This window comes from Schistocerca gregaria, chromosome 8 (assembly GCF_023897955.1).
Source record: "Schistocerca gregaria isolate iqSchGreg1 chromosome 8, iqSchGreg1.2, whole genome shotgun sequence".
In the NCBI taxonomy this organism is placed as follows: Eukaryota; Metazoa; Arthropoda; class Insecta; order Orthoptera; family Acrididae; genus Schistocerca; species Schistocerca gregaria.
The window spans coordinates 228497625-228522347 of record NC_064927.1 but is presented as its reverse complement, the minus strand read 5'-3'; the positions used below and the strand labels follow the sequence as shown (position 1 = coordinate 228522347).

At 44.9% G+C, this 24723-nt stretch overlaps 1 protein-coding gene across 1 annotated transcript in view; it reads right to left on the bottom strand.

The window, feature by feature from the left end:
- Positions 1-3225, bottom strand: part of LOC126285122 (uncharacterized PE-PGRS family protein PE_PGRS54-like) — a 113453-nt gene extending 110228 nt beyond the window's left edge. Inside the window, exon 1 of the mRNA XM_049984444.1 lies at positions 3127-3225. Coding sequence (XP_049840401.1) covers positions 3127-3225 — 99 coding nt within the window. The remainder of the gene's footprint in view (positions 1-3126) is intronic.
- Between the last annotated feature and the right edge of the window lie 21498 nt (positions 3226-24723).

The following is a 24723-nucleotide window of genomic DNA, read 5'->3' as shown; positions in this document are numbered from 1 at the left end:
TGCTCTAGAAGGTGTAAGTCAACTACCCTGGCCAGCAAGATCTCCGGATCTGTCCCCCATTGAGCATGTTAGGGACTGGATGAAGCGTCGTCTCACGCGGTCTGCACGTCCAGCACGAACGCTGGTCCAACTGAGGCGCCAGGTGGAAATGGCATGGCAAGCCGTTCCACAGGACTACATGCAGCATCTCTACGATCGTCTCCATGGGAGAATAGCAGCCTGCATTGCTGCGAAAGGTGGATATACACTGTACTAGTGCCGACATTGTGCATGCTCTGTTGCCTGTGTCTATGTGCCTGTGGTTCTGTCAGTGTCATCATGTGATGTATCTGACCCCAGGAATGTGATAATAAAGTTTCCCTTTCCTGGGACAATGAATTCACGGTGTTCTTATTTCAATTTCCAGGAATGTAGATGTCCTGTCATCCTGTCCCTTCTCCTTCTCAGTGTTTTGCACATGTTTATTTCCCCTCCGATTCTGCGTAAAGCACCCTCATTCCTTACCTTATCAGTCCACCTAATTTTCAACATTCGTCTGTACCAACACATCTCATATTCTTCGATTCTCTTCTGTTCTGGTTTACCAACAGCGCATGTTACACCTCCATACAATTCTGTTCTCCAAATCAAGACCTATGTTTGGTACTAGTAGATTTCTCTTGGCTAGGAATGCCCTTTTTGGTCAGCGCTACTCTGCTTTTGATTTCCTCCTTGCTCCATTCGTGATTTAGTATTTTGCTGATTAGGTAGTAGAATTCCAGAGTTACGAACCGCAAAAGCGCTACATCTCACCGAAAGCTGTAGTCTGGAGCTGGTAGATAAAAGCATCGCGGGTACGTCAAAGTGCCGCGTGAGCGCTGCGAGGTGAATCGGCAAAGGCACGCTCGACAACCGCAGAGCAGGGCGGCCCTTGGGGACTCCAGTCGCCACTCCGGTTGCGAGCAGACGTGTAGTGCGAGCGCCTGGAATTCAGACACGCGCTGAATAGAGCGATGGGTGCCGAGCTTGCTCGTTCGATGGCCCCATCCGGTCCCCCGCCCATGACGACTGGTGATGCTGGTGGGGCAGAGGGGCTCTCGGGGGAGCTGGCTCACCCGACGCTCCCGTCTGACCCCTGCCTAGAACGACCTGCCTACCGTTTACGGACTTCTACATCTACATCTGCATCTACATCCATACTCCGCAAGCCGACTGACGGTGTGTGGCGGAGGATACCCTGAGTACCTCTATCGGTTCTCCCTTCTATTCCAGTCTCGTATTGTTCGTGGAAAGAAGGATTGTCGGTATGCTTCTGTGTGGGCTCTAATCTCTCTGATTTTATCCTCATGGTCTCTTCGTGAGATATACGTAGGAGGGAGCAATATACTGCTTGACTCTTCGGTGAAGGTATGTTCTCGAAACTTGACCAAAAGCCCGTACCGAGCTACTGAGCGTCTCTCCTGCAGAGTCTTCCACTGGAGTTTATCTATCCCGTAACGCTTTCGCGATTACTAAATGATCCTGTAACGAAGCGCGCTGCTCTCCGTTGGATCTTCTCTATCTCTTCTATCAACCCTATCTGGTACGGATCCCACACTGCTGAGCAGTACTCGAGAAGTGGGCGAACAAGCGTACTGTAATCTACTTTCTTTGTTTTCGGATTGCATTTCCTTAGAATTCTTCCAATGAATCTCAGTCTGGCATCTGCTTTACCGACGATCAACTATATGTGATCATTCCATTTTAAATTACTCCTAATGCCTACTCCCATATAATTTATGGAATTAACTGCTTCCAGTTGCTGACGTGCTGTTTTGTAGCTAAATGATAAGGGATCTATCTTTCTATGTATTCGCAGCACATTACACTTGTCTACATTGAGATTCAATTCCCATTCCCTGCACCATGCGTCAATTCGCTGCAGATCCTCCTGCATTTCAGTAAAATTTTCCATTGTTACAACTTCTCGATACACCACAGCATCATCTGCAAAAAGCCTCAGTGAACTTGCGATGCCATCCACCAGGTCATTTTTGTATATTGTGAATAGCAACGGTCCTATGACACTCCCCTGCGGCACACCTGAAATCACTCTTACTTCGGATGACTTCTCTCCATTGACAATGACATGCTTCGTTCTGTTATCTAGGAACTAATCAATCCAATCACACAATTGATCTGATAGTCCGTATGCTCTTACTTTGTTCATTAAACGACTGTGGGGAACTGTGTCAAACGCCTTGCGGAAGTCAAGAATCACGGCATCTACCTGTGAACCCGTTTCTAAGGCCCTCTGAGTCTCGTGGACGAATAGCGCGAGCTGGGTTTCACATGACCGTCTTTTTCGAAACCCATGCTGATTCCTACAGAGTAGATTTCTAGTCTCCAGAAAAGACATTATACTCGAACATAATACGTGTTCCAAACTTCTTCAACTGATCGACGTTAGAAATATAGGTCTATAGTTCTGCAAATCTGTTCGAAGTCCCTTCTTGAAAACGGGGCCCTTTTCCAACCCTTTGGAACGCTACTCTCTTCTAGAGACCTACGGTACACTGCTGCAAGAAGAGGGCCACGTTCCTTCGCGTACTCTGTGTAAAATCGAACTGGTATCCCATCAGGACCAGCGGCCTTTCCTCTTTTGAGCGATTTTAATTGTTTCTCTATCCCTCTGTCGTCTATTTCGATATCTACCATTTTGTCATCTGTGCGACAATCTAGAGAAGGAACTGCAGTGCAGTCTTCCGCTGTGAAACAGACGTGGACGGCGATTCTGGAGAAGCAATAGTAGTGTATGATGCACCTTTCATGTCACTCGCGGCCGACGAGAGGGCGCAAAGGAAGATGGCCAGCTAGACAATGTCCCTGGATGGCCCTAGCGGCGCAAATGTCCAATCTTCTCTGCACCAACCAGAGCCAAAAAGGCGCCCAAGAAAAAGTGTCCGCTTGCTGTCTCTACCAGAGACGGCTGAAGTCGTTCCATTGCCGATGATAGCGTGGCAGGCCTAACCTGGACTACCGTTACCCCTCAGCGTGCGGCCATACCCAGAATGCTGCCTTCTCCAGCGCCCACACCAACTGCAAACGCTACGGCAAGCTTGAAGGCGAGGAGAGGTCGCAGCAGCCAACACACGAGTAGACGGATACCACGCATGCTGCCCACTCTGGCCAATCGGTAGAGGAAGACGCGGCCGCCTCCCGATCGAACACTACTGGAGTTCTGTCGCAGCGATGGCCGCCGCCCATAGTCTTTGAGATGGCCAAAGACTATAAATGTTTCCTGCAGCTCGTAACGCAGTGGACGACTGCAGACTTCATAGCTCGAGCTGCAGCAGGAAACATTCTGAGACTACAAGTCGCCAACACATATGATTACAAAAGGTTCCGATCGACGCTTCGAACCAGGGCATGCACTCGTACACGCACGCCGCCGTTCCCGAGAAGTTACTGAAGATGGTCGTCAAGGTTTTCCACAAGGCGGTGGGATCAGAATTTCTGGAAGAGGAGCTGGCGCCGCTTGACTTCGGCGTGCGCAACGTAACGCGCGTCAAGTCGCACACGACCTACAGGAGTCGCCTTCTCTGCTGGTCATCGCCACCGATACCCCAGAGAACAGGTGGCTCCATCAGCTGAGCCGCGTGGCCAACAGCATGGTCACTGTGGAGCGGCTCAAACACAAGAGGGGCACGGTGCAGTGCTTCCGCTGCCAGGGGTTGGGCCATGGGATCACTCCCTAAGGTTACACACTGCTTAACCTAAATTATCCCAAGGACAAACACACACACCCATGCCCGAGGGAGGAATCGAACCTCCACCGGGATCAGCCGCTCAGTCCATGACGGCAGCGCCTGAGACCGCTCGGCTAATCTCGCGCGGCGCTGCTCCTTCCCCGAGGAAGGCGCCCATTCCAGCAGCAACTGCCCGCTACCGAGGACGCACACGCCCAAATGTGCGAACTGTGGCGGCCCACACGTGGCAACTTACCGCAGCTGCGCAGTTATTAAGGCCGCAGTTGTTCGCCAACGTGGAAAGCAGACGAAGAGAACTGCCGACTGCTTCCTTCGCTTCCACGCCCAGGCACAGAGGCGGCTAGGGTGTCAGCTTACACGAGGACGACACACGATGCTGCCCCCACCACCCCCACTGAAGCGGGCAACAGAGGACGACACGTTTGTCCCAGTAAACTTGCTCGTGAGAGCACACCAGAAAGTTTGCTCGACTGCCTCCCCGCCCCCCCCCCCCCCCAGGGGGAATACACGCGAGGAAGGTGCCATCTCCTCGGGAGGCGTCAGGAGTGACAACACGCCCGGAATCCAGCTGTACCCAGCCATGGCACAGCAACCGCTGTGTAAGAAGAAGAGCTGTCTGCAGTCGTCTCCACAGTCTCTGCAGTAATCGAAAAGGTCTCGCACCTGGCCGAGGCAGCACTAAGCGCCATGTCAGTGATTGGCAGTAGCCGTCGCAGTAAAGCGCTCCCTACATCGTCCGCGAAGGGAACAGCGAGTCCGCACACAACAAAGAAAAACCAAAACATAAGGGAAACGTAAATACAGGAAAGACAAGAGAAGAATTACCAACCAGACAAACCACCGAAGTCTTGGAAGCAAAGTAGGTACCCAGGGGTCAGGTGGATACCTGATGAAGCCTGTTTCGTTCGTTCGCGTCCCTCGTCACAATCATCCAAGTCGAATCTCTTACTACGGCGGACGCCTTCTGAATCTAAATTCCAAAATGGCGGCTGCCGTCCGAGACTAAAAGCTCGACGTACGTCTATCGCCACCGTAATCAAACTCCTCCTCTTCTCGGCTGCGACACTTCCGTGTTCGTATCAAAACCAAAAATCTATTGAATTCTCAAAGAGCGCGCTAAGGTCGTGGCAACGGGAAAATATCGTCTCAAGACTCGAACTCATACCAACATGTCTCTAATACACTGGATGCAATAGTATTTCTGTTCACTCCAGCAGCGGAAAAACGCTCAGTCAAGTTGACGTCACAAGGCGCCCATCCAGTCGAGCCAGCCGGTGTGGCAGAGCGGTTCTAGGCGCTTCAGTCTGGAACCGCGCGCCCGCTACGGTCGCAAGTTCGAATCCTGCCTCGGGCATGGATGTGTGTGATGTCCTTAGGTTAGTTAGGTTTAAGTAGTTCTAAGTTCTAGGGGACTTATGACCTCAGATGTTAAGTCCCATAGTGCTCAGAGCCATTTGAACCATCCAGTCGACAATTGCATTCCACCAAAACTAGCCCGAAGCTTTACCTGACAAAAACTAAGTAAAAAGGAAGAGACTAGGCGTCTGCACTACGCGCCACAGAGTCGTGGGCCGGTCTGAATCGGAAGCTGCCATCACCGTCGAACCCACAGCTACAACTATTCTTATTTAGCAAGTGGCTCCCACAGTGCGTTCCACCACGGCCTAAATCCGATTACACACACCGAATGAAACCTCCACTAGCAAATCGTTGAATGTTTCCAAATAATGTTAAGCTTGTGGTACCACTATTGATTCAAATCACAGTTATGATCGATTCTCAGTTATCGATACCGAGGTACACAACTGCAAATGACAGAAGAACAATATTAAGCTCTTAATAAAATTAGTCGGAATAAAAGGAGATCTGTTAAATAAATTAGAACCTTTTCAGCTGTTGGGTATTGACAGGATATGTCGATTGGTTGTCGGATAATATAACGTCCAATATTTTTCATCGTCGTAAAATACGTTACTGAAGACGGTCTTCTGGCAGATAACCAGCACGGATTCAGAAATATAGTTGCTGTCACGCACATATGGCTCTTCATTCATACCAGGTAATCAGTGCTATCAATAGGGGATCTCAGATTGGTATCATACTTCCAGATTTGCAAAAGACTTTTGACTCAGATTCTTACAAGTGTCATGTCATGAAATTGAGTGCCTATTTAACATAGTCTCTGTTGTGCGCGTGGATTCGTAATATCCTCTTAGGAAGGCCACAGTTCGTAGTAAATGACGGGAAGTCATCAAAAGCAACAGATCTGATATCAGAATTTGCTCAAGAAACTTTTATATACCCTCTGCTGTTCTTAATTTATGCAAGCAATTTAGGATACAGACTGAACAATCCTGTTAGATGTTTGCAATTAGTATCGTTTACAGCCTATTAAAGTCATCAGACAGTCAGAGTGAATTTCAGAATAAGTAGGCAAAATGTCTGCATGGTACAAAAAGGGCAATTGGCCGAGAAGAGTTCAAATGGTTCAAATGGCTCTGAGCACTATAGGACTTAACTTGTGAGGTCATCAGTCCCCTAGATCTTAGAACTACTTAAACCTAACTAATCTAAGGACATCACACACATCCATGACCGAGGCAGGATTCGAACCTTCGAGCGTAGCAGCCGCGCGGTTCCAGACTGTAGCGCCTAGAACCGCTCGGCCACCCCAGCCGGCCCGAGAAAGATACGAAATCACGCACACAAGTACCGTTAGATCTCGGTCACGCGACGAAAGGAAGCAATGTAAAGGCTGTCGAGTCTAACGACCTAGGGATATTACTGTGAATAATTGAAACTGGAACCAAAAATGGTTAAAATGGCTCTGAGCAATATGGGACTCAACTGCTGTGGTCATCAGTCCCCTAGAACTTAGAACTACTTAAACCTAACTAAACTATGGACATCACACACATCCATGCCCGAGGCAGGATTCGAACCTGCGACCGTAGCAGTCGTACGGTTCCGGACTGCGCGCCTAGAACCGCGAGACCACCGCGGCCGGCAAACTGGAACCATAGGGTGCGAAATTTTGTGGGTAAGATGGACCAAACAGGGCATTTAAAAGTCTCCACTAAAAAGACTGGACGTATTGCGTTTGCATCGTCCTGTTCTAGTGTACTGATGCGCTGTATGAGATCCTTACCAGATAAGATTGACGAAGGACACAAAAATAATCCAGGGGGCTGGGTTCATCTCTTCATCATTAGGGATGTACCGAGACTGGCAATGGAAAGATTTGAAACTTACACAGGCGCTGATGACCACCACGTTGAGCGCCCCACAAACCAACATCATCATCATGAAAAAGTTCATTGTGGGGCAGTTCGCTCTGTATTAACGCGAAATAGAAGATATTGTCTCAAAAGGATTTGGAAAGGTCATCATTAAACAAAGGTGGTGTCTGTTGTGGCGAGGCGTTTTCATGCAATTTCAGTCATCATCTTTCTCCCCCAAATGTAATTTGTTTTTGGTACCATCTTCAATGGGAGAAACAGTCACCGCGATAAAACTGAAACATTTGGCTGTGCTTAGTTAACAGTCCTATTAGCTACTGGATCCAAATCTACGCCCACCACAAAATTACATGACAAGTCTTTTCAAGTTTGAACGTGGGCACGCTTTGTTCCATGTGACTGAAACCATATAACGTATCATTACCCGGTTAGTTAACAACGACAATAGTTGCTGGATTGTAGTCCCGGATCCCAGTTCTGTACAAAAGTTTTCGTCGAGTAATTTAAAGCTGAAACTGGCTTTTAGAAACGTAGTTGATTATAATATATTTGAATTTGCAAGCGTTAAAGCCTGTTTCTTATCTAATAAATCTAAGAATATTTTTTTCTGATATTTTCATTATAGTGGTATTAATTTGCATGTGCAGGCAGACCACAATTGATGTCATTCGAATACTTTTCGGCACGATAGTACATACTGTACATGACTGTATCTCTAGTGCCAACACAATACACGTCGTCTCATCTCATATTGGTGGGCCCACCTGTTGCGACATTTAGGGGTCAATTTCGCATTTCGTGGGACGTCCGAATGCTTTTTGTCAGATGGTTTATCGTCAGGATTACTGTAGGGGTGTGTGATATGACGGTTTTTGTTCTCCATATACACAAGCGATCTGACAGATGTGGTGGGCAGCAGCCTGCGACGTTGTGGCGATGACGCCGTAATGTACGGCTATGTGCAGTCGTTGAATTGCCGCGGCCCAAGCGTGGGTTTTGGCTGAGATTGGTTCATTGAACCCTCTGCCAGGAATTTTGAATAGCAGAGTAATCACTTAGATGTAGATGTTAGCTGGTTAGCCTTAGTGAGGGAGACTTTGACTTGAACAAGAAGTGACTATATCTGGTGTGAAGGTAACAAAATGTTGGGAGATAATGAAGCACCTCTCCTGAAACGTTTAACAATCTGAAATTTATTAGAAAATGTACAGAATTAAACCCTACAGTTCTGGCTGAGATTTTTCCTATGAGCGGCCATTTCTGGTACAGATACGGCGTAATGATACTGCCGTTCCATCTACTCATAGAATGCGATCCACATGAAAATTCTAAGTCCCACAATTGCTGCCTATCGATGCCGTCACTTCCTTGCGCATCGACTGACTCTCGAACTCCTCTCTGACTACCTCTCCCATGAAGCGTCCTGCTGCCGAGTTTTATATCATTTTCCCCTTCGACCCCTCCGGCTACTGCCATGACGTAATGTCGAGGATTACTTGCCTGCTTATTGGCTGGCATTGTGCACTATTCTTCAGTAGTTGCTCAGAGGCTGGATGGAGGGGTAGAGACGCCTCTCTTAATATGGTCACACACTGCATCCCAAGCCCTGTATTGGCTGCTCATGACGTAGTGCTGTCCCCACCAGGAGGCCATCTCTCTTTCTCCCTCTCTTTCCACACTCTCTAACCAGAAGTGCTATAAGCTTATTAACCTTAATTCCAAGCCTTATCACGGACCCTGTAGTCAACACACACAGAGCCCTCTTTGTCTGTTTATAGCATATAGTTCTTAGCTCATTATTAAGCACAGCTGCCCGTATGCCTGGCGTCGCCCACCCAGCCGGCTTCCGAGTGTGTGGCTCCTCTCGCTACGCCTAAATACATTGCTATTATCTCTTTTACAGTTACCTCTTTCTGTTGTAAAATGTCTTAACATTTCCCTGCTTGTTATGAATAATGCAACTCAGACTTGGCTTTACTCATGGATATAACAGAATGACTGTAAGACCATACAGGATGACTGAGATACAAATTATACTTGCCGTGATGAATGTCAGTTTTCTCTAAACATGGGAAAATATACGTTAATACAGAGGTGACTGGGAAAACATTCCTGTAACGTAAAATACAGGATTAGTGGTGCGCTGCTTGACACTGCCACATCGATTAAATATTCAGGCGTAGCGTCGTAAAGCGACATAAAATGGAACGAAAACCTTAGAGTGGTAGTGGGGAAGATAGATGTTCGACTTCGATTTAATGGGAGAATTCTTGAGTAGTGTTGCTGATCTACAAAGGAGACTGCTTACAGAACACTTACTTGGCCCACTCTTCATCAGACTGGATTGAAGAAAGACGTCGAAGCAATTAAGAGATGTGCTGCTAGATTTGTTACAGGTGGGTTCGATCAACAATGAAGTAATACGCAAATGCGATGTGGATTCAAATGACTCTCCAAGAACGGAAGAGGATATTGTTTCCAGTAAATCTTGTTGAGGATATTTAAATAACCGGCATTTGCGACAGACTGCAAAACGATCCTACTGTCACGTACATACCATCTTACGTAAGAAGCGATAAGGTGAGAGATCAACATTCGTAGGACACGAATAGACAGTCGTTTTTTCCCTCGTTCCTCGTTCCGTTTGCAGGTGCAACACGAAAGAAGCGTATGGTGGCTTGAGGAGTTTGTATGTGTGTAATGAAGGTCTGGAGTTCAAATTCCCACGTGGTCATCCTAATTTAGGTTTTCCCGTATCCGTTCATTTTTTACGGAATATATCTAAATGGTCTCTTTTTTTTACTTTTATTTTTTTACAGGGCAATGTTTCACATACAGCACAAACCATGTTTCCGGGGTTGTGCGGAATCCAATCACTTGGAAGGCCATCTCTCAGAGTGTGGCAGTCAGTTGCGGAGGAATCTGTTCTTCAGAACACTATGTGCTATAAAAGTAGCTGAAAATAACCAACAACAGTCTTCTAATTGTTAACACTTCCGTCAGGAAGCAACTACCGGAAACACACTGACAAAGTTTCATTGTACAGTTGTATTTCGTGGAAGAGACGGCAGTATGGAACATACAATGTGATTTTGCATGTTTTGCTCATTTTTTGCATGAGCTCCACTGTCCACTGTTTTAAGAAGCACGGGAATTGTTGGTAGTGGGTAATTGTGCATGTGAATCATCTCGTTGTAACTGGGAACAGGAGAAATCATCTTGGAATGTGTGTGTGTGTATGTGTGTTTGTTTGAAATCGTTTGAACCACTGTGATAGGTAGTGATTAGCAAGACCAGATACTCCAGTGATATCCAGAATAAGTATGAAATAAGTTTGTAACTCATCATGAAGTAATCACGCAGTGTACAATTTGATATAATCTAACACAGTGGGATAGGTAAGGTCTTGCATATAATGAAATAACATGTAGTGTTGTTATAATTAAATTTTCGCTACATGAGACAGTGTACACGGAAAACTATATGACGTATGGGTACGCTATTTTATAGGAATGATGCTCAGATGGTGCGTTGCAGAATTTGTGTTGTTAGTGGCACGACTTGCCCTTTGACTTCGGTGCGATGTAGGGTTGAAAAACGAGCGTAATTGTGCATTAAGATTGCAGACAATTAGCAATGGCCAGGACAAGATGAGAAGGGCTTTCTTGTAAAGCTGTTGCATCAAAACAACATCAAAAGCGCTGCTGCTCTTCACTAATATCGACGTATTGCTAGTGGGATCACTCGGTTAGTCCTTAACACATCTGGAGAAGTCCGTATCATTGGCCGATCGTTCCAAACAGCGTGGTCGTCGAGATCACCAGATCTCAACCTGTGTGATATCTGGCAGTGGGGTTATCTGAAGGACAGGGGTTATCAACGGGACACTAACATACTTAGGAAGCTGGAGATGAGCACAGCGTGGGAGGTAGCCAACATAACGTCTGAGGTTCTTGGACAGCAGTAGAGCAGTCTGTAACGTGATTCCAGCTGCTGTGGACGCTCATTGCCGTCAGCGGCACACTGAGCATCGTTTGTAGCCTGGAATGCAAATATGCTGCACAATTAACTAATGTTAATCTCACATGTGAAAATGAAAACATGATTCTTTCATGGTTTATTCATTATTTCTCTCTATGTTTCTGCAAAATGTGACTGTCCTACGATTACTCGTTTTCCATGGGTGCCGTCTAAAGTGACGAAAGTTTAATTATCACAACGCTGTATGTTACACTAGTGAATAGGTTTGTAAAAGCAACAGTTTATCCTGATACGTGTTAGCTGCTCACTCATAGCTATCAGTTGTGTTATGGGGCAGTTTTGGCAGGCGTGTATCCATTTTTCGAAGGAAATCATCTTTACGCCAGTGACCGTTATAAGTTTTTATTACACTCTTGCGATTTCGGCCTTAGGCCATTATCAAGTGCTGATCTTATGGCATTAAGCCATGTCAACGTAATGTAAGCTGACACATTTGTGTGTCTTTTTTTTTTTCTTTATTGAATATCGATTCTCCCCGAAGCGGGTGTGCTGGCAGCAGCTTAGTATGCCGCTGCAGGCATCGATAGGCAGCAGCTGTGGGACTTTGAATTTTCGTGTAGATCGCATTCTATGAGTAGATGGAACGGCAGTGTCATTACTCCGTCTCTGTACCAGACTTGGCCACTCATAGGAAACATCTCAGCGACATGATTAGTGTTTCATCCTGTATGTTTTCTAATAAACTTCAGATTGTTAGATGTTTCTGGAGAGTTGCTTCATTATCTCCCAGCCTTTGGCTAGCTTCACAACAGATATAGTCACTTCTTAGTCAGGTTAAAGTCTCCCTCTGACTAAGACCAACCAGCTAAGTTTTGGTTCAAAACCTTGTCGCTCAGTGTTAGACAAAACCCACGCTTGAGACGCGACAATTTAACGACGGCACGTACCTGTATATTACGGCGTCATCGCCAGAACGTCTTAGGCTGCTGCACACCACATCTCAGAGCGCTTGTTTATATGGAGAATAAAAGCCGTCCTATCACATACCCCTACGGTACTCCTGGCGATAACCATCTGACAAAAAGTATCCGGACGTCCCATGAAATGCGGAATTGACCACTAAATGTCGCAACAGGCGGGCCCGCCAATATGACAGGAGGCGACGTGGTGTATTGTGCTGTCAGGACAGAAACGGTCATGTACAGTGTGTACTATCATGCCGAAAAGTATTCGAACGACCTGAATTGTGGTCCGCTGCTGTGACTATCAGTCCAGATGGAAATTAACACCATGATAATGCAAATATCAGAAAAAATGTTATTACATTTACTGGATACGAAACAGGCTTTAAAGCTTGTAAATTCATATTTATTACAATTTAACGATGTTCTAAAAGCCAGTTTCAGTTTTAAATTGTTGTTGTTGTTGTGGTCTTCAGTCCTGAGACTGGTTTGATGCAGTTCTTCATGCTACTCTATCCAGTGCAAGCTCCTTCATCTCCCAGAACTTCCTGCAACCAACATCCTTCAGAATCTGCTTAGTGTATTCATCCCTGGTCTCCCTCTACTATTTTTACCCTCCACGCTGCCTTCCAATGCAAAATTTGTGATCCCTTGATGCCTCAGAACATGTCCTACCAACCGGTCTCTTCTTCTTGTCAAGTTGTGCCACAAGCTCCCCTTCTCCCCAATTCTATTCAATACCTCCTCATTAGTTATGTAATCTACCCGTCTAATCTTCAGAATTCTTCTGCAGGACCGCATTTCGAAAGCTTCTATTCTGTTCTTGTCCAAACTATTTATCGTCCATGTTTCACTTCCATAATGGCTACACTCCATACAAATACTTTCAAAAACGACTTCCTGACACTTAAATCTATACTCGATGTTAACAAATTTCTCTTTTTCTGAAACGCTTTCCTTTCCATTGCCAGTCTACATTTTATATCCTCTCTACTTCCACCATCATCAGGTACTTTGCTCCCCAAAAAGCAAAACTCCTTTACTACATTATGTGTCTCATTTCCTAATCTAATTCCCTCAGCATCACCCGACTTATTTCGACCACATTCCATTATCTTTGTTTTATTTTTGTTTATGTTCATCTTATATCCTCCTTTCAAGACCCTGTCCATTCCGTTCAAGTGCTCTTCTAAGTCCTTTGCTGTCTCTGCCAGAATTACAATTTCATTGGCGAACCTCAAAGTTCTTATTTCTTCTCCATGGATTTTAATACCTACTCCGAATTTTTCTTTTGTTTCCTTTACTGCTTGCTAAATACACAGATTGTATAACATCAGGGATAGGCTACAACCCTGTTTCATTCCCGCCCAACCACTGCTTTCCCTGTCGTACCCCTCGACTCTTATAACTGCAATCTGGTTTCTGTAGAAAATGTAAATCATCTTGCGCTCCCTGTATTTTACCCCTGCCGCCGTTAGAATTTGAAAGAGAGTATTCCAGTCAACACTGTCAAAAGCCTTCTCTAATTTTAGAAATGCTAGAAACGTAGGTTTGCCTTTTCTTAAACTTTCTTCTAAGATGAGTCGTAAGGTCAGTATTGCCTCACGTGTTCCAGTATTTCTACGAAATCCAAACTATTCTTCCACAAGGTCGCCTTCTACCAGTTTTTCCATTCGTCTGTAATGAATTTGCTTTAGTATTTTGCAGCTGTGACTTATTAAACTGATAGTCGGTATTTTTCACATCTGTCAACACCTGCTTTCTTTGGGATCGGATTTATTATATTCTTCTTGAAGTCTGAGGGTAATTCGCCTGTCTCATACATCTTGCTCACCAGATGGTAGAGTTTCGTCACTACTGCCTCTCCCAAGCCGGCCAGTAGTTCTATTGGAATGTTGTCTACTCCCGGGGCCTTGTTTCGACTCAAGTCTTTCAGTGCTCTGTCGTACTCTTCCCGCAGTATTGTACCTCCCATTTAATCTTCATCTACATCCTCTTCCATATCCAGAATATTGTCCTCAAGTACGTTGCCCTTGTATAGACCCTCTATATACTCCGTCCACCTTTCTGCTTTCCCTTCTTTGCTTAGAACCGGGTTTCCATCTGAGCTCTTGATATTCATACAAGTGCATCTCTTTTCTCCAAAGGTCTCTTTAATTTTCCTGTAGGCAGTATCTATATTACCCCTAGTGAGATAAGCCTATACACCCTTACATTTGTCCTCTAGCCATCCCTGCTTCGCCATTTTGCACTTCTTGTCGACATCATTTTTGAGACGTTTGCATTCCTTTTTGCCTGCTTCATTTACAGCATTTTTATATTTTCTCCTTTCATCAGTTAAATTCAATATCTCTTCTGTTACCCAAGGATTTCTACTAGCCCTCGTCTTTTTACCTACTTGATCCTCTACTGTCTTCGCTACTTCATCCCTCAGAGCTATCCATTCTTCTTCTACTCTATTTCTTTCCCCCATTCCTGTCAATTGTTACCTTATGCTCTCCCTGAAATTCTGTACAGCCTCTGGTTCAGTCAGTTTATCCAGGTCCCATGTCCTTAAATTCCTACCTTTTTGCAGTTTCCTCAGTTTTAAGTTTTAAATTTAAATTCAAAACAAAGTTTTAAATTACATGACGTAAACCTTTGTACAGAGCTGAGACCCTGGACTACAATCCAGGAACTATTGTCCTTGTTAACTAACCAGGTAATGACACGTAATATGGTTTCAGTCACATGGAACAAAGTGTGCCCACATTCAGACTTGGAAAGACTTGTCATGAACTTCTGTGTTGGGTGGAGGTTTGGACTCAGTTCCTAATCGGACTCTTAACTAAGCACAGCCAAATATTAGAATTTTATGACAGTGATTATTTCTCCCTTTGAAGATGGTACTAAAAACAAATTACATTTGGAGGAGAAAGATGGTGACTGAAATTGCATGAAAAAGTATAGCCACAACAGAAACCACGTTTGTTTAATGATTACCTTTCCAAATCATTTCTGACTTTATGTCCTCTATTTCGCATTAATACAAAGCGGACTGCCGACAATGAACTTTTCTGATGATGATGAGGAGGAGGAGGAGGAGCATGTTGGTGTGTGGGGCGCTCAATGTCGTGGTCATCAGCGCCTGTACAAGTTCCAGATCTTTCCATTGCCGCTCTCGGTACTTCCATATTGATGATGAGATGATGAGTATAACTCAAACATCCCTCCTATCAACTCTAATCCTCACCCCCCTCCTTTCCTCTGTCCTTTTCCTGGGCTCACTCTTCCTCCCTTCCATCCTGTGTTTCTCTCTGCCTAACCTCTCCCTGCCTCCCTTCCCCCCTGAGTCGTTTTGTATTCCAATCCTCTGCATTCCCCACCCCCTCTCACGCCTGCCCAGCACCCCCCACCCCTCTTATGGGTTCTCATCCTCCACTGGCTCCTTTCCCCCCTCCCCCTTCTCTTCTCTCACCTTCCCGCCCCCTTTTTTATTTTCCCATCATCTGTCCAGTCTCCCCCCACCTGCTCTTGTTATGTCACATTTTAGTGCAGTGTTGCAGTGAATGTTCAATGTTGTTTCGTCCGTTTCCATGTTGTGAACAGAAACCATGCTGTCGCTGGGTGTGAATTTTATGTCTTTTGCGAACAGAAACTGTCGCCATGTTTTTTAATTGTCTGACTATTATTTTACCTCTCTGCCTCATATGTATTTTAGTAGCATCACCATCCCTTTGTTCTATATTTTAAGTCCACCGATATTTTCGCCATGTTACCCTTTAAGTCTCTGATTTTATCGCCTGTTTATTTTTATTATATATTATCTTCACCTTTTTAAAACAAAGTATGTAGGCTGAAGGGCGGCACACTAAGCTGCTGCCAGCCCGCCCCCTTCGGGGGGAATCGAAATTAAGTAAAGAAAAAAAAAGACATGCAAACGTGTCAGCTTACATTACGTTGACATGGCTTAATGCCATAATATCAGCACTTGATAATGGCCTAAGGCCGAAATCACAATAGTGTAATAAAAATCTATAACAGTCACTGGCGTAAAGATAATGTCCTTCAAAAAAATAATTTATAACTGTGAATCGAGCTAATACAAGTGTAACCACTATTCAGAGTGTAGGAATTAATCAACAATCTGAAACATATTTTAGCCGAACTCCAGCTCCTCTCGGTCATAAGAATAACAGTAAGTGACAGAGTGTCACAGTATGTAAAACAGCAGTGTACCGGCAAATCTTTGGAGCTGAGACGTTTTCTGAATATATTAGTTGTGGTGTGGAATAGTGTGTCAAGAAACGAAAAACAGGCGTCTCAGTTGCTGTGGTGTAATGAACTAGGGCGAAAGGCCCTGGTAGCAGGCAAGAAACTGGTCATTAAAGGTAGCGAGAGAGCTTCAGATACCATCTTTTGAAGGTGGACTTGTAACTTTAAATATAACGGTATCAAAGAGGAGGAATGTAGAGAGTAATATAAAATTGTAAATATGGAATGTAAACTAATTTCTGAACCAAGAGCAGGTTAAATATAGCATTAAATAAACAGACAGTCAAAAGGAAAATTAACCATTGGGGCGTCATTTGGAGGGAGAAAGAAGCTTGGAGAGAGAGACAATTCGATCGCTGCTGATGACAGAGCTGTTAGGGATGGGCAGATGGACGGTTGACAGTGATGGCTACTTTTCCGATGCTAGCGAGCTGAGGCTGTTGCGTAGACTTCAGACATGTCAGCCTCCGTTAACGGGGTCCAATCGGCCGTCATCTAGCACCGTCGGCTAAACGCCACCTGTCAAGTTGGAGGACTCCAGCCAAAATTGGCTCGTGGAATATAGACTCTTCAGGAAAGAAGGAAGGAAGAAAGATTAGTTTTTTTAACGCCCCTTCGAAGTCGAGGACATTAGCAGAAGCTCGGAATGTTTCAAGGATGTGTAAGGAAATCGACTGTGCCCCTTCATAGGACCCAACGTGAAATTTGTCTGGAGCGATTTAGAAAGTCACAGAAAACTGGATGGCCAGATGCGTATTTTAACTGCCTTCTCCCCGAAAGTGTCTAGTGTGCTAACCACTGCGCCACCCCGCTCGGTTTCAGGACAAAGTCCCACCATAAAGTGGAGTACCAGGTATCGGTACGCCACCCCACTGGCAATCTGCAGATGGCTAAGCAGTAGCAATTTTCCATCTTACGGCGTTAGCATTCATGAGACATTCAAAAACATTTTTGTTGATTAACTCGAAAACTGTGGCCTCTAGTGGAAACGTACCCCATTACTAAATTTAACTTATTTATGTTCAATTTACTGCATAAAGATTCTGTTTATTTTTATCGATGGCGAATAGCACTCACTTAGCGAGCGAGAGAATAGAAAAATCTTGCATATGATGTGTAAAAGGACTGCCGTCTCCATAAATCCCAGAGGTAGGGGCAGCTGAATATTGCTGTCACACGTTTCATACACAAAATATTTGAAGAAAATCCACAGTAATAGACAGTTAATATACCAACCACATCAGAGACTTCCCTGGGTGGGGTTAGGCGATCTTCCATATTCATTTTTTTCACATTTTTCGTTGTTTCCTTGACTGATGATGTTTTCGGGACATCCAAGACGATTGTCATCCTCTGCGCCTTCACGGCTTCGTGGAAACGTTTGTATCACCCGTAAAGTTTTGTTTCATTCTTAGGAGACTCGCCGAAAGCAACATTTTACAGTTCGAAAAATTTGGTGCCATTTATTCCGTTCCTGTAACAAACTGTAATATATATTCTCTGATCCATTTCTATACAAAATATATAATCAATAATACTATCAAAACATACGTAACTATCACAACAACAGACACAAACCGCTTTCAGTCAGAAAGCGGTGGCCGAGCGGTTCTAGGCGCTTTAGTCGGGAAACGCGTGACCACTGTGGTCGCAGGTTCGAATCCTGCCTCTGGCATGGATGTGTGTGATGTCCTTAGGTTGGTTAGGTTTAAGTACGAAGTTCTAGGGGACTGATGACCTCAAATGTTAAGTCTCATAGTACTCAGACCCATTTGAATCATTTTTTTCTCTACTCGACGCATTTCTAACAGTGGGGGCTTATCTGCAGGTGCCTGATTAGTATACACACTTTTTTTATTTATTTTGGTTACTACTGGTCCCGTTATAAATACATAAGTACATTACAAGGTGGCTTTTGTGAGCACATTTGTAAAGAAAACTCAAAGAAGTTCTGTTTACAAACGAGCCTTGAAACAGATAGTGTTCTTATGTATGCAAATATGTCTACTCAAACCACGGCTAAAAGTTTGTAGCCATTGCCGGAAACAATATGTAATTTTTCTTTGTTTTGTAAAAATTGTAGTCACAATGTGCCACGCTTTAACATTACTGCGTATTCTGTCTAAGGATTTAAACACTTACGGCAGAGTACGCTATTTATGGAAGGGGTCCTAAGTGAAATACGGTCTTGGTCGTTAATCTGCAAAAACAGGGATCAGTTTGAATGATTTTTCCCTCCCACTGACTCAAATGTGACTATAATAAATGTAGGCACTGGAAACTAACATAATTTACTGAATGGCCCTAACAAATTAGTGGTGGTGTCCCTCAATGCACGTCATTCTTAAACAAAAGTGAACCAGCATCTTAAGCTAATGTTAAATTAAAGAAGAAGTTATGAATCAGAATTTATTACACTACTGGCCATTAAAATTGTTACAGCAAGAGGAAATGCAGATGATAAACGAGCATTCATTGGACAAATATATTATACTGGAACTGACATGTGATGACATTTTCACGCAATTTGAGTGCATAGATGCTGAGAAATCAGTACCCCGAACAACCACCTCTGGCCGTAATAACGGCCTGAGCATTGAGTCAAACAGAGCTTGGATGGCGTGTACAGGTACAGCTTCCCATGCAGCTTCAACACGATACCACAGTCCATCAAGAGTAGTGACTGGCGTATTGTGAAGAGCTAGTTCCGCGGCCACCATTGACCAGACGTTTTCAATTGGTGAGAGATCTGGGGAATGTGCTGACCAGGGCAGCAGCAGAACATTTTCTGTACCCAGAAAGGCCCGTACAGGACCTGCAACATGCGGTCGTGCATTATCCTGCTGAAATGTAGGGTTTCGCAGGGATCGAATGAAGGGTAGAGCCACGGGTCGTAACACATCTGAAATGTAACGTCCACTGTTCAAAGTGCCGTAAATGCGAACAAGAGGTGACCGAAACGTGTAACCAATGGCACCCCATACCATCACGCCGGGTGATACGCCAGAATAGCGATGACGAATACACGCTTGCAATGTGCCTTCACCGCGATGTTATCAAACACGGATGCGATCATCATAATGCTGTAAACAGAACCTGGATTCAGCCGAAAAAATGGCGTTTTGCCATTCGTGCACCCAGGTTCGTCGTTCAGTACACCATCGCAGGCGCTCCTGTCTATGATGCAGCGTCAAGGGCGCAGCCATGGTCTCCGAGCTGACAGTCCATGCTGCTGCAAACTTCGTCGAATTGTTCGTGCACATGGTTGTTGTCTTGCAAACGTCCCCATCTGTTGACTCATGGATCGACACGTGGCTGCACGATCCGTTACAGCCATGCGAATAAGATGCCTGTCATCTCGATTGCTAGTGATACGAGGGCGTTGGGATCCAGCACGGCGTTTCGTATTACCCTCCTGAACCCACCGATTCCATATTCTGCTAACAGTCATCTCGATACGATAAACCGCAATCGTGATAGGCTACAATCCGACCTTTATCAAAGTCGGAAAAGTGATGGTAATCATTTCTCCTCCTTACATGAGGCATGACAACAACGTTGCACCAGGCAACGCCGATCCACTGCTGTTTTTGTATGAGAAATCTGTTGGAAATCATTCCTCATGTCAGCACGTTGTAGGTTTCCCCACCGGCGCCAACCTTGTGTGAATACTCTGAAAAGCTAATCAATTGCATATCACAGCATCTTGTTCCTGTGAGTTAAATTTCGCGTCTGTAGCACGTCACCTTCGTGGTGTAGCAATTTTAATGGCCAGTAGTGTACAAAGAGACAGAGAAATAAATAACATGACAGGCAAGTTGATTGTCACACTCCTCTCTCAGAGATTATGTGGCAGACACATAAGAAATAATGCCATCGATAACAAGATTGAACAAATAAACTCTTGTGGTGTAATGATAGGGTGGTGGACTGGTGCCCAGTACACGAAAAACATCAAACACAATGAATACGGGATCCCTCTATAAGACTGATGGTTGCCGCAAGCTCTGCTGTAATGTAACTCATGTGGAAATGAATTGGACAACTGCACTGAGACAAAGTCATTGATTAACGAATTAAGAGTTTATAACATTCCTTGCAATCAAAAGGTAAACGCACGTAATGTATGAAGCAAGCACTTCAAGAGATGTGTACGGGACAGTGTAATGTTACCACTGATTAGGGTGCAGATAAGCCAGTACTCAAGGCAGCTTTGAGGTGGCCACTACGCGATGGTGAACGTCAGGGAAGCAGTCACGAAGTTGAGCTGCTCCCAAAAGCTGTCGCCCCCGACGAAAATCGAAATTAAAGCCCGAAAACTAAAAACCGAAGGTTGGGACCCCACAGCTGGCGTCCACAATCGTGACCCAGAATAATGCATGTCAGCGTCACAATCTGAGCCAGAAGGCCATCTCACCACTCTCCAGCTCACGTTGAAGGCTAGTTACCCTCTCTCCTAAAAAAAGTATACATAATATTTAAAAAATTTCTGTTAACCTTGTAACGGTAACACCACTTACCTTAAAAGGCAATCGATGCTAACGTTAAACCACTGCTAGGAATTTAACAAAAAAATTGCGACGGTGAGGTAACGTAATGGAAACGGAACAATCGAACTGGGATTCGTTTGGGAAACACTTCAACAGAGCATAACCAACAGTAAACAGGTGGGTCGAGAGCAGATGTTCTCCCGCTACAAAAGCAATTTGTAACATTACATATTAATATCGGTCGCCAGCCTAATCAGACATTCTTGTGACAAGCAATACAACAAAGCAGAAGGCAGTGCTAAGGCCAACCTAAACTTCCTTGACACACACACTAAACTCTTTCTTTAAATTTGTTCACTCTACAACACAGTACCGTAACATTGCCGATAAATATATTACTAATTTGGAAACCAGACAAATAAATGGCGGATGAGATAGCAACCAGTAACATATCATACTCAACAACATCTGCCTCGAATGAACTAGATACAGCAGTTTATAGAACAAATCACCAACACTCATGAAACTAGTAGCAATACGTCAGGGAAGAGCAGGAAATAATTCTAATTTAAATCAGGGGATCTGTTAATGATAATACTCTTCAACATTTTGGCTTAGTACAGGGTATTTATGCCTGTGCATTAACCAACATGCATTATGAAACGTCCCCTTTGTAAAATTTATACACGACTATGCTTAAGCTGACACACAATATTTTTAGCGCAACGCAATCTGACTTCCAAAAATCCCTACGAAAGAATGGCCCTGACTAACATTAACCTATACGTTTCACAAATCACTTACCTCACAAAAATCTTCGTTACTCAAGCTACTGCAACACAGCGAGCACCACTGCTGCTAGCTAAATAAAAGATTCAAACTACGGAAGGCACTAACTACTGATAGGCACAGTTAGCAAATGAAAGATTTTAATAGAGAACAAACAATGTATTTACCTTTATAGTCATAATATATATATATCAGTTCATGACATCCAGTCTTACAAATTTCAAAACTCCGCCATCTCTCTCCCCACGTCCACCACTGCTGGCGGCTCACCTCCAACTGCGCAACGCTACGCGCTATTAGCATCCAGCTGCCACTGCTCAACACTACAATGGCAGACAACAATGCAAACCAGCCACAGACTGCACACGGCACAGCCAGTGATTTTCATACAGAGCGCTACGTGGCGACGGCGTTACCAATAAAAAAACCTAATCAGCCTACTTACAATTAAAATAAATAATACAGTAAATATTTCTTTCTTAAGCTCCATCCGAAGCAATTAAATAGAATGCAAATCCAATTACACTGACTCTGAAGGAGCCTCTGCTATGATTCATGATCTAACTAGCCTAGTTCATGAGGATTCTTGAACTTTCATAGTTTGAAGAACCTGGCTCATTAATAAAACTACACAAATATCTATGAGAAGTGGTATGTCTTCTCATTAATAACTATTAATTAAATAAAGCACAACAACTCTTTGAATAACACATGTGCGTTGATAAACAGTTTTTTAACTTACTCAAAATATACACTCCTGGAAATGGAAAAAAGAACACATTGACACCGGTGTGTCAGACCCACCATACTTGCTCCGGACACTGCGAGAGGGCTGTACAAGCAATGATCACACGCACGGCACAGCTGACACACCAGGAACCGCGGTGTTGGCCGTCGAATGGCGCTAGCTGCGCAGCATTTGAGCACCGCCGCCGCCAGTGTCAGCCAGTTTGCCGTGGCATACGGAGCTCCATCGCTGTCTTTAACACTGGTAGCATGCCGCGACAGCGTGGACGTGAACCGTATGTGCAGTTGACGGACTTTGAGCGAGGGCATATAGTGGGCATGCGGGAGGCCGGGTGGACGTACCGCCGAATTGCTCAACACGTGGGGCGTGATGTCTCCACAGTACATCGATGTTGTCGCCAGTGGTCGGCGGAAGGTGCACGTGCCCGTCGACCTGGGACCGGACCGCAGCGACGCACGGATGCACGCCAAGACCGTAGGGTCCTACGCTGTGCCGTAGGGGACCGCACCGCCACTTTCCAGCAAATTAGGGACACTGTTGCTCCTGGGGTATCGGCGAGGACCATTCGCAACCGTCTCCATGAAGCTGGGCTACGGTCCCGCACACCGTTAGGCCGTCTTCCGCTCACGCCCCAACATCGTGCAGCCCGCCTCCAGTGGTGTCGCGACAGGCGTGAATGGAGGGACGAATGGAGACGTGTCGTCTTCAGCGATGAGACTCGCTTCTGCCTTGGTGCCAATGATGGTCGTATGCGTGTTTGGCGCCGTGCAGGTGAGGGCCACAGTCAGGACTTCATATACGACCGAGGCACACAGGGCCAACACCTGGCATCATGGTGTGGGGAGCGATTTCCTACACTGGCCCTACACCTCTGGTGATCGTCGAGAGGACACTGAATAGTGCACGGTACATCCAAACCGTCATCGAATCCATCGTTCTACCATTCCTAGACCGGCAAGGGAACTTGCTGTTCCAACAGGACAATGCACGTCCGCATGTATGTCGTGCCACCCAACGTGCTCTAGAAGGTGTAAGTCAACTACCCTGGTCAGCAAGATCTCCGGATCTGTCCTCCATTGAGAATGTTTGGGACTGGATGAAGCATCGTCTCACGCGGTCTGCACGTCCAGCACGAACGCTGGTCCAACTGAGGCGCCAGGTGGAAATGGCTTGGCAAGCCGTTCCACAGGACTACATCCAGCATCTCTACGATCGTCTCCATGGGAGAATAGCAGCCTGCAATGCTGCGAAAGGTGGATATACACTGTACTAGTGCCGACATTGTGCACGCTCTGTTGCCTGTGTCTATGTGGCTGTGGTTCTGTCAGTGTGATCATGTGATGTATCTGACCCCAGGAATGTGTCAATAAAGTTTCCCCTTCCTGGGACAATGAATTCCCGGTGTTCTTATTTCCATTTCCAGGAGTGTAGTTGGTTGTGCAAATGCCAACACAACATTAAATTCTAGTTCAAACACTTTGTCATGAAATGAGCACTGATAAAACGTTGTAATGGTACTCAAAGTACGTCAGTGCAACGATTAATAATCTTTTTCCATTTCAGGTCAACTTTACTACTTTCAGGCACCTTTTGAAATAGGGCAAATTGTTTAAGGAAATGATTGCAGATTGATTTGAAAATGAACTGGAAGTGGAGCATTTCTCAAACTATAAAACTGAACTTTAAATGGTATAACTCCACACATTAGTAAGCAAGCACAGCTGGAAAGCAATCACAACTAGTATTCAATGAACTGTGGATGAAGCCCGACCAACAGGCTTTACATGTATTGATCAAAAATGATAGTGCATTGAGAATGGCTAGTTTCTAGCTGAAATCTAGGTCTGCCAATAAAATTTAAAAAGGACAGCTGATAGCTGAAATCTTTTATTTACAAGTCAATATAACAGTCACTGAGTGCCACGACCTTCTGAATGGAAGGTAACCTGACACAATAAATTGGGACACACGTAATTAAATTCACTAGGATATGGTTTCTGTCAAGATTTGTGGTTTGGGATAATCACGGGTATAAGATAGAGCATTTGGAAGTACCACGATTATTTATTAAAATCAACCAAATTTCACAAATACCTGGTACATTTACAGAGTACCAAATATCGCGACCGCTACGGTCGCAGGTTCGAATCCTGACTCGGGCATGGATGTATGTGATGTCCTTAGGTTAATTAGGTTTAGCTAGTTCTAAGTTCTAGGGGACTGATGATAACATAAGTCCCATAGTGCTCAGAGCCATTTGAACCAACCAAATACAGGCAATGTAATGGGAAGCCGGCGGTACTGGTGGCGTAATCTGCAGTGGCTGTTAACATGGTGGCAATGCAGTAACGGCAGTATTGTTGTCTTCGCCCTGTTACAGATCGTCTTGGCTTCGGAATTTTATTTTCAGAAGGCCAAAAATCATACCATGATAGTAGTCTCACCACATGCACCATCCGAAGCCCATAAATACTACTCTTAGGCTCCTATGGCCTCAAAACTCCAAGAATATGAGTCACTATGATCCTCTAC